The following is a 15,790-nucleotide window of genomic DNA, read 5'->3' on the forward strand; positions in this document are numbered from 1 at the left end:
GCTGGAGACAGTAACAAGACCATTATGACTGATGGTCTGCACACAAGGGAGCCTTGGCAAGTGGGTGGAGTCAGCAGAGCTTAGGCACTGAGAACAGCATGGGGGAAGAAGTCTGAGTGCCAGTGCCCTGAAGTCCCTAACCACTGGATGTCGTCGTCCCTTCTTATCTGCACTGACTTGTTTGGGGCATGGCAACTGTGCTGAGGACAGCTGAGTAAATTCACTGGTAGGAGCACTAGCCAGCCTGTCTGTGCTGTTTGCACAACTCTGTCTCTGATACCTGCCATTACCCTCCTTTTCCAGAGCAGATACTGAACTGCTGAGAGGATGTGCTATGCTTTACCCAATCTAGTGACTGGAAACAGCTGGCTCCCTGCACCTCACTGACCCTGGCTGGAATCCCGGCTCTTACACCTCTCAGAGAGGCTGCAGAGGCATAGTCTCGGCTCCTTTTTGTTTGTTTCTTTTCTTTTCATCCTTAGGTGCTTGTGACTTAACTCACTAATTTCACTGCCTGTCAGCGCTATGTTAAGGAAAATGGGTTTGAGTACTGGACTAGATGTCAGAAACCTTTGCTATCACAGGAAATTCTGTCACTCTGGATTTACTGTCTGTCCCCACAGCTGAATTCCTCAGCAGTGTGATTTAGCGCCCTGGCTCCCCATCAACCACTTTTGGCATTTATTTGAATGCATTACCCCACTGGTTTCCATAAACTATTTTACAATTGTTTAAAATAAATGACTGTTTATTTCCACAGAAACCATCTGTATTTCTTTACAGAGCAACAGATAACTGTATGTAAAATTTGGTAATGTCACAGCAGCTCAAGTTAGGAGAAACATACTGGGTTGAAAAATTAGATGCTTGGAGACAGTGTTAAAGGTTTCCATCCTCAAACAAGTGATTTCTGAATCCTAAAGAGGAAAAGAATATTTCTTTTATTCTAAGTAATCTCAGACTTCCTGACTCCGAAGAGAACATTTACCTACCATTTACCTACCTGACACAAGATGTAGGCAGTAAGCTCTCTTCACCCTTCTAGCAAATTTCTACCTGTTTCTCCTGGGTAGGAGGTGCCTGCCCAGAGACTTCTAGCCTCTCAATTTTGAAGTTTCTAGTTGTCCAGTCGCAGGTTCTGACCAACACTGACTCCTTGGATCCGGAGGAGGCAGAGTTGGGGCACTGTCTGGAGCCTCCCAGCACTGGGATAGAAACAGAGCCCACTCTAGAGGAAGAGGTGGTTGAGAGGGCTAACTAGTAGGCAGCAGCAGGCAGGCAGCACTCCTGTGTGCTGAGACTGCCCTAGGAATGCAGGCTGCTGACATATGCTTTTCACCACAGCTAGCAAACATCTAGAACAGGAAATACTTTATTTGGGCTGCTCTGGAGGGTACAGAGGCCATTCAGGCAGAGTTTGTCTCTTACTGAAGGAGAGAAATAAAGAGGTGAGAGACTAGCAGGACCAGCAGGCAGAGGCCCAAGGGTCTGGAGGTGTAAGAGAAGAAAATGAGGAAATGTGACGGGCCTCCAAAGGGGGCTGCTGGGGAGCAAAAATAGAGTAACAAACCAGGCATTAGGACGTAGTGCAAACTGTGCGTCTGATACTCTTCTGTTGAGACTTTCTGTTTATTCTAGAAACAGCCTAGAAAGATAGGTGCTCTTGTTTCTCCTTGATGGCAAGAAACTAAGGAGTAGAAAAGTTAGATAACTTGCCTAAAGTTACACACTAGTAAGTGATAAAGCCGCAGATCCAGGCCCAAACAAGGTGGTGCTTAGATACTCACCATGCTGTCTCAGATGCCCTGGTGTCGGCAACGCGAGGGCCACTTCTAGACAACACACCATACATGATCCTCCTGCCTCAGCCTCCCAAATGCTGAGATTATAGACATGCACATCTGGGTTTTTAGTTTTTTAAAATTTGCTTATTTATTACAGGACTCTTCCCATGCCTTACTACCCTAGTTTATGTTTATAATAGCTATATAACATCCCAATGCACAAATATACTACAATTTACTTAATGGCTTCCCAGTGGTGACTTAAGCCGCACAGTTTTCAGTGGAATGCATAAGATGGTGATATGTCTTAAGTATAGATCGTTGTATAGTTGGACTAGTATTTCTTAATAGGCCCACAGCAGTGAACCATTGAGTTGTAGGATCTGAAGTTCCACCCTGTTGAAGCCATTCCAGTGAACAGTCAACACCTACAAAGTCCAGCAAGCACAGAGCTTAGGTTTTAAAGCCCCGCCCCACCTCAAGGAAAGGACACAGATACACGGAAGTGTCCCTGCTCAGCCTGTGGGAGCTTCAGGAAGCAGGGTCCCAGGACAGTGGCCTGGAGGAGCTCTGAGCTCAGAGAGTTAAGCAGAGGCTGTTGAGAGGAGGATGCAGCCAAGGTGTGCTCTCTGCTAGCCCAGAGAAGAAATTTGTTCTGAAGAATTATGCTCCTACATTTTCTCCTACACAAAGGAGGAGATCCTGGCTGCACGCCCTTTCCTTTCCTCGCCTTGGCACTCTCTGATTGATGATTGGAAATGATGGCAATACATAAACTATTTTTCTTTTTATTTTATGACCTGGTAATAGCAGTAACATATTTCCAGTAAATGTTTTCTATCGCAATAAAAAAGTTGTAACAAGACTAGAAATGGGTATAGTTAAACCCTAAAGAAATCACACTTTCACAACTGTGGATTGAGGCAGTAACTCTGTAAATCATTTAACACTGGAAAAGAGCTCCCCTTTAAAAAAAAAAAAAAAGAGAGAGAGAGAGAGAGAGAGGGAGGCAGAGCCAGTTCTGGTTAAGTGCCTGCTGGAATCTTGAGTTTGACCCCCTAAGACAGCTGCCCACTCCGGCTTCCCTGATACCCACTCCCACCCAACCACTTCATCCATTTCTGAACTTGTTTGTTTTAATCCAAAAAATCAAAAACTAATGTGGGCTGTAGCCTAGGGAGTTAGATCACGGGCCCTGCTCAGACACACCTTTCTCAGCCTGACCTCACCACAGTGACTGCTCACTCCATAGGTGAATTTCCTGCTCTGCAGAGAGATGATAACGGTCTAGCCTTGTAGTGTTGTCTAAGATTCCAGAAGCCCTCAGGTGTTGGTCATGGCCATGTTAGTTAGGCCCTAGGGATGAAGTGATATTTGACTTGTTCTCAAAAAGAACGGCTTGATAATTTTGTCAGATTTGTCCAGCAGTGTGTTAACATTTATGACGCCCTGGTTTGTGGCAGGCATTGTGTTAACATCTACCTTAAATTATCGCATGCTGCTCTGGACCGACTTGCTTCCTCAGTGTCAGACAGGAGCCAGAGCTGACACCCACACTTTAAAGCCAGGCCCCTTCCGCCTCCACCTTCGGGATGTAGAAGCTCACAGAGCTGGGAAACAGCACACAGACATAGCTGATAAAGACTATCAGGAGCCTGGGCTCCCAGCCTCCAGGGAGCCGACAGAGCAACCAGTGTCTGTAGACAAAACAGGCCACCCCTCCTCCCTGGGTAGGTTCCGTCTCTCTCCAAAGAATGAAAGAGTTTGTGTCCTGGATGTGCTCTAAAAATTAGACATTTGCCAGCCTTTGTCCTTAATTTCTGATTCTAGCTGACACTTTCATTAATGGTCTAGTGCAAGCTTTCCGTCGACTAGAAAGACTACTGTGTAAAAGTGGTTTTGCTGTCCTATCAATAATGGTCATAATTTCCCCAATACTCTCATCAGCAGTGAATTGAGTCTTGCAGCAAAGAAATGGAAACCCCAGTGCAGTGGTTGAAAGTGATTTGTCTTGTAGACGGCATCTTCTTTCAGTAAAATCAGGTCAGTGTGGCGCTGCTGGGCCAGATGTAAGCCTGAGACAAATGAGTTGGAGGAAATTGATCATTTGAATCCTTGTGTTGTTTTTAGCTATAATCACTTTTTCATACCTCCCTTTCTTTATTTCCATCTTTAATAAGCTTTAACTGGTGTGCTCATCAGGCAAATTAAATGTCTCCTCAATTTGAGGCAGGCCATAGATTAGGAAAGAATGCTCTGCCCACCTGCAGGATTGGCCTTCCTGTCACAGATTTGGGGTATGGTCTGTTCAACAGTGTTGTTTATGCCTTTACCCATTCCCCTGGAACCCTGGCCAGCTCCCCCCCCCCATTTGTTTGTCACACAGACTGGCCCCTTGACCAGTCGGCTCTTCATTGCTATTGAAAGTTAATGGGGGCAAAATTGCATTCCCAAACATTTGAACCTGAAGTGGCCAGGGCAGAACTTAGTTGATCTCTGGTGATCGGTTCAATTTAGTTACGATTTTTTGCCATTAGGCTAGGGCTGAATGATGGTGATTTGGTTGAGGCCAAATGTCTGAAGAAAATTGGCTCTCTGATAAGAGTGCTGTTATCAGAGGGGGCTACCTTCTCATTTACATTTAGATGAGTATTGATTATTTATTTACTCAGAGAAGTGAGATTCGTTTCCAATCTTATCTTTCTCGTCTCTGCTTGTCAGCAGAAAGAGAGCTAGAGCCCCTGACATCAGGCCAAGATAACAGCACTTTGTAGAGAAGATAAAAGTTGGAATGGGCCTTTTTCTAGTCTTGACTGAAAGGATAAGTTTTAAAAATTAGAACTGATGGGTCGTGCTTTCAAAACCTTTCCTGAAGGTTCTGCAGTTTAACTAGGCAGGAGAATTGGATGATTGGAACAGCCCTGGCCTTTCTTCTTTTGTAATAGGAATTGTGTTTAATTTGATTATATTGGGCTGTTTCACCAAGAGCAAATTGCGTATTGGCTCAGAAGAGGCTAAAGTGTGACCTCATTGCCATGTCAACTTGTTCTTATTTTATCATCTAAATTCCACATTTTCCAGTCTGAGCCTGGGAGTGGTGTAGGAAGCTGCTAAGCGCCGCGCCTATTTAGAAAGCCTGCTGCTTCTTGCCCCTTTCACAAAGAGACAGCCTACCAGCAGTTCCCATGGGGCTTAACCTGATTTGATCTTGGGACAGCATAAAAAGGGTTGGTGGGCAATCCCCAGAAGAAGAAGCAGCTTTGTTTAAGGTTCCGAAACTGCTTGGAGGAAGAAACTCCCTGGTGTCGCGTCATCTCTTGTTGGACGAGGAGGGTCGCGACAGTGGCATAGGCTACAGTGGCCATCACTTGAATGTAGTCTGGTGCTTACATTAAGGGAAGGGTGAGAGCTGCCCCCCAGAGGAAGGGCTTTGGGGTGGTTGGTGCTGTGTAATACAATGTATTGTTGGCTTGTCAGCGACAGCTTTAGTTGTGAGTCTCTCAAGCTGAGCAGATAGGTTTGCATGGTGGTCTTCCTACACCAGCCTCTTCCAGCCCATGTATAGTGTCACCAGGGGAATCTCCCCAAATAGATGGCTCTGTCACCCCACACTGTCCTGGTAGTGTTTGTTGCTGTGAGAGAAACTCCTGATCTTGACCAGTGGTCTACCCTAGCTCTGCATGCGTTCCCAAGTTGTCATGACTTCTTCCAGTTGGACTTCCTAGGGTCTGCACAGGTTTGTCAGGATTCTAAGGGAGTTTGCTTCATCAGCCTTACCCCCAGGCTTCTTCTAATCCTCCCTGGAGGCCCAGACCAGATGTTCTCCCCACAGGGAAGAGCAGTGACCTGGGTTGACCCCACTTCTGATCCCACAGCACCTTGTTACTACCTTTGGTAAGAGCAGCCCTGTTCTAGAATTCAGCTGCTGAAGTGTCTCCGCCTCCCCAGCCTCCCTGCAGGACAAGCTGGGCTGTTGAGTACTCCTCTTGTCTCTGAGCTTGGCACATCATTGGTGCTCAGAGAATGTTAGACAGCCACGGGTGGTCTTAACACGTAGCCCTTGATTTCTGTGCTGTCATGGCTTGTTGTGTGAATTCTGACATTTACTCATTTTCAAACCATATGTAGGAACCGAGAGGCCAGGAAACTAGGCTACTGAGCAAGTCTCTAATCTTAAATGTGTCTATAGTGTCAAAGCAAGGTTTTAAAAAACAGTGCTATACCCTCTCCTCCCCACAGACATGGTCTGCCATAAGAGACAGCTACATTGGTACCAGCATTCTTAGCCTCCATGTGTCCCACCTGTGATGTGTTAGCCTGTTGGGCTAGGGATCTGCTGCTCCCTTGACCATATTTCTGGCTCAGCATTAGTAATAATAGTTCTATTGCCTGAGCACATTGTTGCCAAGGGTAGTCTTTATTTGTCTCACTTGATCCTCACAGCAGACTTCTGAGCAAAAGTTCTATTGGACCCATTTACAGATGATAAAGTAGTATACCAGAATACACAGCTGACAGTACTTTTGTTCTGAAGTGCAAAAGTACAAATATCCATCCCCTTCTAATCATCCCTCAAGGTCCAGCCTTGCCTGTTAGCTAATTCTTAGCTTTTTCTGAGTACAAGAAACTCTTTAAGGTAGTGACTAGGACATGAAGATGTAAGCATGAGCCCTTGATGATCTTTCCCTCCCATGGACCAGTCCACTGCATGAAAGGAAAAGCAGAGTACAGGTTGAATGGCAAGGTGTCCCGAGTCACAGCAGTCCAGATCCACCCTGAGTGCTACCTTCTAATGGACAAAGGGAAAAGAGATAATGTAGATATTACTGACAGGTTTTTGCCAACTTTGTGATGATACAAAAGCAACCAGGTACTTTGGGGAAGTTCCACATTCCAAAGCACCAAGGTCTTCAGAAAAACTGATGGGCCACAGGCCAGCTTCCCATTGGATGTCAGCTCCAGCCGAGTCTCAGCTATTACAGAGCCATGTGCTAAAACCCTTCATGTTTCAGTCAAGAGTCAGAGAGCTCAAGGAAGCCACACTGAACATGTAACCCCAGCTGACAGATTGTACAGATTTCTTTGAAACGTACATGCTGGGATGTCTGCCTTGGGTTTATGAAACCCTGCCTGTGGATTGTAGCTTGGGATTTTCTCAAAGTGCCAGTATTTTGTCCCCAGATCATTCTGTGCTATAGCACTACTACAATAAATACATCATAGGAAGGAATGCCCAGCCAGGTTCTTGTCACTGCACAGCGACTGCTTCCCAGAACCTTCTCTTTGTGTTCCCCTTTGCTGTGCACCAGAGGGCATGTAGCTTCAAGCAAAACTGTGACATTTTAAAACCTTTTTTTGCAAAGGTCGGACACTGCCTTAAGAGCCGTGTACAGTTCGATCTGAAATCCTCTTCTGTTTCCTGAAATCATGTCTTTGGCAAAAGTACATTCATAGAAGCTGACCTCAAAGCTTGTCATTTTTAAATGGCTCTAGTTGCTGTTCCATGCCAGCTCTCTAGAAGTCAGACACACAGTTGGAGATGTAGTCTGGCAGAGCGGATGAAGGCCTAATCTGGATTATTGATTACTAAGAGTTCAGTGAGTCCTCATGGCAGAGAGAACGTGGGCCTGGACCTCAGCAGCACAGGTCCCTGTCCCACCATTCCCTGAGGCCCATGGCGCACATTCTCAGCTCTTAGTCCCAGCTGATCACATGTTAAAAGGGATTTGCTCTCTACTTCTCAAGGTATCCTAAGCATAAGTGAAGTGATCTGTAGGAAAGGCTACTCAGTCCTTGGGGGGAAAGTAGTCTTTGGAGTGATGGTGGGTAATCGGAGTTACGACCCTTCTCTCCACTTGTGATAGAACACCATGACTAGAAACAAATTAAAGAAGGAAGAGTATTTTGGCTCATGGTTCCTAAGAGCAAGAGCTAATAATGCCAGGGAAGGCATGGTAGCAGGAACAAGAAGCTGAGAGATCACCTCTCACTGTCATACAGGAAACCGGAAGTGGGATAAGGCTATAAATTCTCAAAGCCCATCCCCAGTGATGTACTTCCTGCAGGAAGGCTCCACATCCTGAAAGTTATATAGCTTTCCCTAACAGAACCACTGCCTGGGAACCATGTGTTCACATACATGAGCCAATGGGGGACATGTCTTATTCACGCCCCATAGTCATTCTATCAAACAACATGAACTTGGCCCCTGGACTCCTCAGACTGCCCTCTGAAGATGGCGCTATTGTCGTGCTTCATTACAAATTAAGAAACAGACTGGGGGTTCAGGAAGTTGGCAGTGTCATAAACTAAATGACTCAGCCAAGACGTGGACCAAGGTCATTGAGCCCAGCCTAAGCTGTCTTGCCCCTCATTTGGGTCAAATATGCTCTCATTACACAGAAGCTATTGATGTGGCTTTTTTCTGGGATTGACTAAGCCAGCTCAGTCAGTCAACAGGTTCTCCAGCACAGGAGTGAGGATTAAAACGAAAAAAGACAATTAGATGACACTGTAGCATGACCCCAGCCAGTTCTGAGACTGAGGCAGGTTTATTTTTTCCCAATCTGCTTTTAATTACATGCAAGCAATAAGGGCAGACAGTACAGTAAACACTAATAGTCCAGGAACAAGCAAGGCAGTCAGCAAAGTCCCTTGATCACTGTTTCTAAGGGCTTGTCTGGATGACTAAAATATCTGAGCCTACGGTCCAAGCCCAAAATCCAACTCTTGCCCGAAGCCTATTTCTTTTGTTACACCCTAAAATTAAGATTCCTGTCTGAACTTACTTCCCTGTTCTAGCCTAAAATTAGATTCCTGCCTAAGCTTACTTCCTAGTTATAGCCTAATGTCTGATTCCAGGCCTGAAGCCCATTTCCTTGTCCCTGGCCAATGTCAAATTCCTGCCAGACGGCCCCCAAATCTCCCCACATGGGATTGTATGTGAAGGTCTTCCTCTGAAAGATCTCTTATCAAGCCAGGCAGTGATGGTGCATGCCTTTAATCCCACCAGAGGCAGAGGCAGATTTCTGAATTTGAGGCCAGCCTGGTCTACAGAGAGAAACCCTGTCTCGAAAGATACACACACACACACACACATACACACACACACTCGCGTGCACTCACATCTCTTATCTAATTTCCTGGTAATTGAGGTCTTTGAGTCACATCTTCAGCAAAAGAACCTTACCTTCCCCAAAGCCGAAACCCTTCAGCCTCTCACCAAGTTCAGAGATGGTTTGCAGCTTGTTCCTTCCTAAGGAACAGTAAGGTCTTACAGAGCAGCTAGCAACCGAGAGTGGACTTCACTTCCCGACAAATTGAGAGGATAGGAAAGTTGAGAGGTGGGTGTGAGCAAGGTAGCCTCACAGATAGAGGATCCACCCGAGGGATGGAAGAAGAACTGCCCTCAGGTTTTCACACACTGGGTCATCACATAGCACAGAGTTTTGTTTTGTTTTGTTTGTAATGGAAGAAAGAAGGAAAGGTCTTTTTGGATAGAAAGATAAGGAGATTTCCTTTGTTGGAGCCTGTATGACCATGGACCAGAGCACAGCCATAGCACAGGGTGTTGGTCAAGTTCATTAAAATAAATTTTATTATATCATTTTCATTTTGAATCTATGTAAACCACAAGTTAAGTGATTCTGAACCAGATAAATCTACAAAGCTACAAAAATCTATATTTACGATGTAAGCTGTGGCCTCTATAATTGGCCAGTAATTTATAGTTTGCAGGAGGAAGAAAGGCTCAAAGGTCCAGAGTGATAAATCCAAAAACCCAAAAAGACTTTGGGCCTTATTCCCCTCTTTGTACTTATCTTGGGCAGGCTTCTTTTTGGGGTCCTGTCTGTGAAATGGGCTGCTGAGGCTGCCTTGCAGGACCCTGTGGAAGCAAAATGTGAGTGCTTGGCACATGGTGGATGGGCTGGTGGTAAAAACTAGACAAAGTCCTAAAAGTCACTTTTAGATACATGCTATTTTTAATAGAAAGATATGAACAATGGCATATCAGAGTGGCAGGGAGTTGGTTTCAGAATAAGGAGCCCTTAGTTCCCCTGATCTCTGCTTCCCAGGAAATTGCAGAGACTGGGAATTAAAAATAACAACATCAACAAAGGTAAAGCAACCTGAAATTTCCTCTGTGGCAGCCAGCCTTGGTTCCCAGTGGCCAGGGAAGGGCAGACAGGCATGCAGGCCAGCTGCCAGCTTGAGAAGCCCACACTTGGGGAACCCTCAGTGCCCATGCCAGGGTACAAGGTTACTTAGGATGAAACTTAATAAACAGATCTGATTCAAGTTATTGTATGTGAAAGGCTCTTCCAAGTTCCACACTTTGTGGTGTTTAAAAAAAAAAAGACATAGCAAGAAATTGGAAACATTTTAAGTATATGTAACATTTTAGGTTATAAAAAAAATAACCTTTATTATATGGAAATCTAAAAATCCAGGAAAGCACAAAGGAAACATAAAGGCGTACATAATCCTATTATGCTAACATAACTACAGTTCACATTTTAGAAACAGCTTCCCTGTATATGTATGTGTGTGTATATTTTTAGTATATAATATATAATATGTGATATGTGTATATGTTATATATGAAATATACATGTACATTTTTACAACTATAATTATCCTATAAAAATTGTGCCTCAGGTTTTTTTAAATAGTATGCTATAAACATTTTTTATATTATTAAATATCTTAGGATTACTTATAATTTCTCAGAAGTATTCCACTGTATTTTATTTAGTAGGCTCTTTGATATCAAATGTAAGTTGTTCCCAAATTTTAAGTTTATCATAAAGGTATCAGATGTCAGCATCTTGGGCTGGGGCTTGCTTCCAGGACCTCCATGGGCACCAGAATGTGCATGTGCTAAGGCCCCTTTTTCAAGTGGTATAGTTTGCATACCATGCACTCCCACAGACCCTGATCTGTAGAGTCCGTGTAGACTACTGCAGACACTGTGTGGGGGGTGGTTGCTGCACAGAAAATGAGGAATGATGGGAAATAGTCATTGTACTATGGACAGAACTTTACCTATGTGTTTCCAGTCTGCAGTGGTTGAATGTATATAGCATAGATAACAGAGGGCTAATGTTAACCTTTTTACCTAGACCCTACTCTAAATTTATAGAAGTGGATACATCCCCCTGACACATTGTGCCTCTGGAGGTGTTAGAGATAGAGGCTTAGATTCTTCTGGGGCCCCTGCACTGTGATGCTATCCTCAGCTCTCTCACACCTCTGCCTACCTGACCAAACACACCTTTCAGAGTGAGGGTAATGAGAGTTTCCTGTGCCTCTCATCCTTTCAATAACCATGAGTATACGGAGGTACAGTCTGAATCTGACCTTTTGACCCATTAAGTAAGATTAACATTGCTACTTAGTTTGACAAAGAAATAATGAATAAATGTGTAAAATGCTCTGCTATCTTTTTATATCTGCCATAACATTTAGGTGCATGGGATGGGTAGTAGAATTCTTGGATACTAGGATACTGAAAACATGTCTCTAATGTTTCCACAATGTCTGAGTAAAAGCATGAACAGCTAACTGATGGCTGCTACCTTTCCATTACTAAACCTAGAGCATGAGATTCACGCTGTAACTTTCATGGATTTTATGTCTTTGACTTTTTGAACTATTGTAGAGTTCTACACATACCTCTTAATTGTAATTGATTAGTATGCTGTGATGATTATGCATAAGTACCTTGGCAGCCGTGCCTCCTGTGGAGCTGCTGATTCCTAAGCCAGTAGGATGGGTGGGCTTTTTGTTTGAGATAGGGTCTCACTGTGTAGCCCAGGTATGCTAGAACTCACTGCGTAGACCAGGCTGGCCCCAAACTCACAGAAATCTGCCAGCCTCTGCCTCCTGAGGGTTTTATCCATGTCATCTTGGTCCCACTGCACATATTAGGAAAGGTCCAAACAAGAAGGAAGGAAGCCTGCTTCATATCAAAAACTAGGCAATCCTATGTGCCTCCAGGTCATTCTGACTCAGACATCTTTCAATTTATTTTATATATGCATACTGTAGCTGTCTTCAGATACACCAGAAGTTATCAAATCCCGTAACAGATGGCTGTGAGCCACCATGCAGTGCTGGGAATTGAACTCAGGACCTCTGGAAGAGCAGTCAGTGCTTTTAACTGCTGAGCCTTCTCTCCAGCCCTGATGGAAACATCTTACCTGGTATAGGAAGAACTGACTAAGAACAGGGTGAGAAAAGCCAGTTTCTGCCATCTTGGATAGCTACACCCTTGGGGTAGATAGACATTACTGTTTTCCTTTGGCTTTCCCCAGTGTGTGGTAATTTCTGAGTGTTACATTCACCATTTCAGACACCCCCTTCCTCCTGCCCCTTTGATCTTCCAGGCCCTCAGTACCGTCTGGAGAAGCAGAGTGAGCCTAACATCGCCGTGGACCTGGAGAGCACGCTGGAGAGCCAGAACGCCTGGGAGTTCTGCCTGGTTCGCGAGAACAGTATGTTGGCTGCCTTGCTCTGTGCCGCTTTGTCTGTTAAAAACTTGCTTAGGAGTGACGTGGTTGAGAGTATTTGCTGGTCTGACTTTCCTACACAAGACGAAAAGTGACTGTTTTCCAAGGCAGACTGCAGCCTTTGTGCAGAAGTGTGTCCCAAAGCAGAATGATAGATTTTGTGCTATTTTGTAGTCTGCATCCTGTTTAGCACTATGTGATTAATATTTTGTTCTTGAACTACATCTTCTAATTTTGGAACAACTCTGGAAACGGCTTAGAAACAAGAGGCTCTTTCTCAGGCAAAGGCTCTTTTGTGTATACAGCAGTGGGCCTGGTCAGTGTCAGCTGCTTAACATCATGTTTTAGAGAAATTTAACCACTTGACTATTCTGGGCAGAAGGCGTCACAGTGACTGCAAGTGCTGCCACTGTGAGAACTGAATGCCTCTTGTCTCCAGAGTTTCTGATTTGTGAGGTTCTCTGCTAGATGCTGAACAGGAGATAAACTGCCCACGGCCAGTCATTGTCCATACTCCTGCCTGAAGTGTTCTTCCCTCCTTCTTTCTAGCTCTGTCTCAGTTTAAATGTCACATCTGCAAAGATGTCCCTGTCACCCAAACCTGGTCTCAGCCACCCAAACCTACCTCCTGCAACCCAAACCTGGTTCCTTCCTCACCTGGGCATCAAAATGCTACCATAGAGCAGTCTGATTTTTCTTCATGGCATTATTTCTGTTATTTATTTTGTTCAGTAACTGGCTCATGACTGCACCTCCCTATTGTAGGGCTGAGAAGCACACCTGACCTATACTGCTTCCTCAGTAGCTCAGCAGTCTGCTAAAGGCTGCACCCTCTTGGGGCTCAGGGAAAACAGACTGGGAAGTGACTGAATAAAAGATCTTTAGTCCTGCACTACCTCTTAACTCAGACCGGAGCCTTTGGCTGCCTCTTCTGGAACAGCATGCACACATTTACCAAGAAGGGGAAATGCATTTTTGGCATTCAAAACAAATTCTCAAAGTTAGAGGTTGATGGCCTTACCATCTGCAGCTAGATATAAGAATCCTATGCAAAAACACTTAAAAATTAGTAGTGCCTAAGTGGTCTAAAAGCACTTTAGGCAAATAGTAAATATTTATAAACGCGTGTTCCTATCAAGAGTCTAATATACAAGTATTTTTATGCAAAATCTGATGTTCTCCCCTTACCAAATAAGGCAAGTATCTCAGAAATATTCCTCCTGGTCTGGGTGTAGTACTGTGCACCTGTTATCAGCATGTGGATGACTGAAGCAGGAGAGGCAAGAGTTCAAGGTCATTGCCAGCTACATGAGTCTAAGGCCAGCTAAGGTACAGAAGAGCACATCTCAACAAAAATTAATAAAGCCTCATCAGTGGGGGAAAATCTGAGGGTGTTGTTGCCTCAGATGCTGGTGACAGCAATGGAGTCTAATGTATATGATAGTTGGATATATCAAGAGGTCTAAGAATGCTCTACACAAAATTTTGACTTTGGGGAATCTACCTTGAGAAAAGACCTAAAATGCAACAAAGATTTGTCTACATTGCTATTTTTCACAGCATTATTTCTGCCTATCCTCACATTGGGGATTTACAAAGTTTCTTGATATACTGACTGACCACAATAAAATTAGCTTAGAAATCAAGAAAAGGGGAAGAAAAGTCGGTATGCATTTAGAAACTGAGGCGTAAGCTTCAGAGCCTGTGAGTAAAAAAACAATAGTAGTAGAAATTAGAAAATATTTTGATGAAATAATAACAAAGCTGTATGTTGAAGATTATGGATGGCTACAGCAGCATGTAAGGAAATGTTTTAGCCCTTGGATTGATGTTTTATAAAAGAAAAGTCATGCCGGGTGTGGTGGCACAGGCCTGTAATCCCAGCACTTAGGAGGCAGAGGCAGGCGGATTTCTGAGTTTGAGGTCAGCCTGGTCTACAGAGTGAGTTCCAGGACAGCCAGGGCTACACAGAGAAACCCTGTCTCGAAAAAGGGAAAAAAAGAAAAAAAAGAAAAAAAAGAAAAGTCATGAACTAAGCATTCAGCTTTAAAAGAAATAGAAAAACAGAAACAAACAAAAAAATAGTATAAGAGACTAAAAGGAGGCAGCAAAGATCAGAAAGTGTTGAGCTAGAAGACTCAGAAAGACTCAAAAAGCCAGGAAAGCTCTGTGTAAATGGATCCAAGTTAAGAAAGAAAAATGCCAGAGAAGTATGGGTAGTAACAGGCATGAGAAGGAGACACACCACAGACCCAACAGCCCTTAAACAGCAAGGGCTGCGCTTGTCATGTGTATATATTCCCTTGTCCGTCGTAGAGAGGCCTGGGAAGCCAGCTCACCCCACTGTCTACACAGGCACTCTCCCTAGTCTTTTGAAGCAAGGTATCACTGAATCTGAGCTCAGGGATTTGACTGCCTGCCTTCAAGGCTCAGGGATCGCTCTGTCTCTCAACCTTCTGCTTGAACCGCTGGCTCTTTGCCCACTAAAGCCATTCCCAGCCCATACGGGATTACTTTAAAAAATTCCACTGTGAAAATTTTAAAAATGTAGATGAAAAGAATGAATTCCTGGAAAAGGTGAACATAATTAACACAAAAAGAAAAGTGGATCTTCTGATGGGTTTTGAAATTAATGATTGAAAACCTTACACAGAGAGAACTCAAGCAAGCAGTGATGGGACCCTTGAGAATACACAAGCCCACTCACACCTGCCATTGCAGAGAGGTCCTAGAACTTATGGAAGAAATGAGGCAAGCAGAACCTTGGTGATGACCGCCATACAAGACAGAAACCTTCCAGACCAATCTTAGAAAAAGAGATGCAGAAATTCCAAGCAGATCGTTAACAAACTAACATACCAACATTTTATTAGAATCACACTCGGCTTTCACACTCGGCTATTAAGTCGGATTTACTCCAGAGTACAGAATTGGTTTAATATTAGCCACACCTAGACCATGTAATTTGCTGCTTAATGATAAAAGGAGTGGGAGAAAAGTAGGTTCAGAATTTTATCTATCTATGTATAGTTTTAAAACAAAATCCCAGTCATCCTACTTTACCAATGAAGACTCAGGAGCCAGATGCTGACTTGAAAGCCTGCTAGCTCAGACAGCAGAGAAAACACAGTTGACCTTCCTGCTCTACCAGAGTTCCCAAAGGAAAAACCCTTCTTCCCCACTCTGTCTTAAATACCCTTCAGAGCAGAGACCTTTCTTTGTGTTTACTTAAAGTTCACTCCCTGTCAGCTGGGTTGCTTGCTCCGCCTCTTGACTTATTGTTGACTATTTAGCTTCTAGATTAAAGGTGTGTGCTAGGGCGGAGCCATACCACAACAAGGTCTTTTCAGTAAATAACATAATCTTGGGGTTCACAGTGTGAACAAATATCCTGCAACTATTTGTCTGTCTACTTATCTATCTATCTATCTGTCTGTCTGTCTATCATTTCTGCCTTTAAAAGTTGTTTAGGGACTAGAGAACCACCTTAATAGA

The 15,790-nt window shown here is 44.0% G+C and overlaps 1 protein-coding gene across 10 annotated transcripts in view; it reads left to right on the plus strand.

Annotated features, from left to right (window-relative positions):
• Mapkap1 (MAPK associated protein 1) overlaps positions 1 to 15,790 on the plus strand; it is a 212,706-nt gene that overhangs the window by 140,594 nt on the left and 56,322 nt on the right. For all 10 annotated transcript variants that reach the window (XM_052182252.1, XM_052182248.1, XM_052182253.1 and 7 more), the window contains one exon: positions 12,173 to 12,280. In XM_052182252.1, the coding sequence (XP_052038212.1) occupies positions 12,173 to 12,280 (108 nt within the window). The remainder of the gene's footprint in view (positions 1 to 12,172; positions 12,281 to 15,790) is intronic.

The sequence above is a fragment of the Apodemus sylvaticus genome, chromosome 5, assembly GCF_947179515.1.
Source record: "Apodemus sylvaticus chromosome 5, mApoSyl1.1, whole genome shotgun sequence".
NCBI classification, from domain to species: domain Eukaryota; kingdom Metazoa; phylum Chordata; class Mammalia; order Rodentia; family Muridae; genus Apodemus; species Apodemus sylvaticus.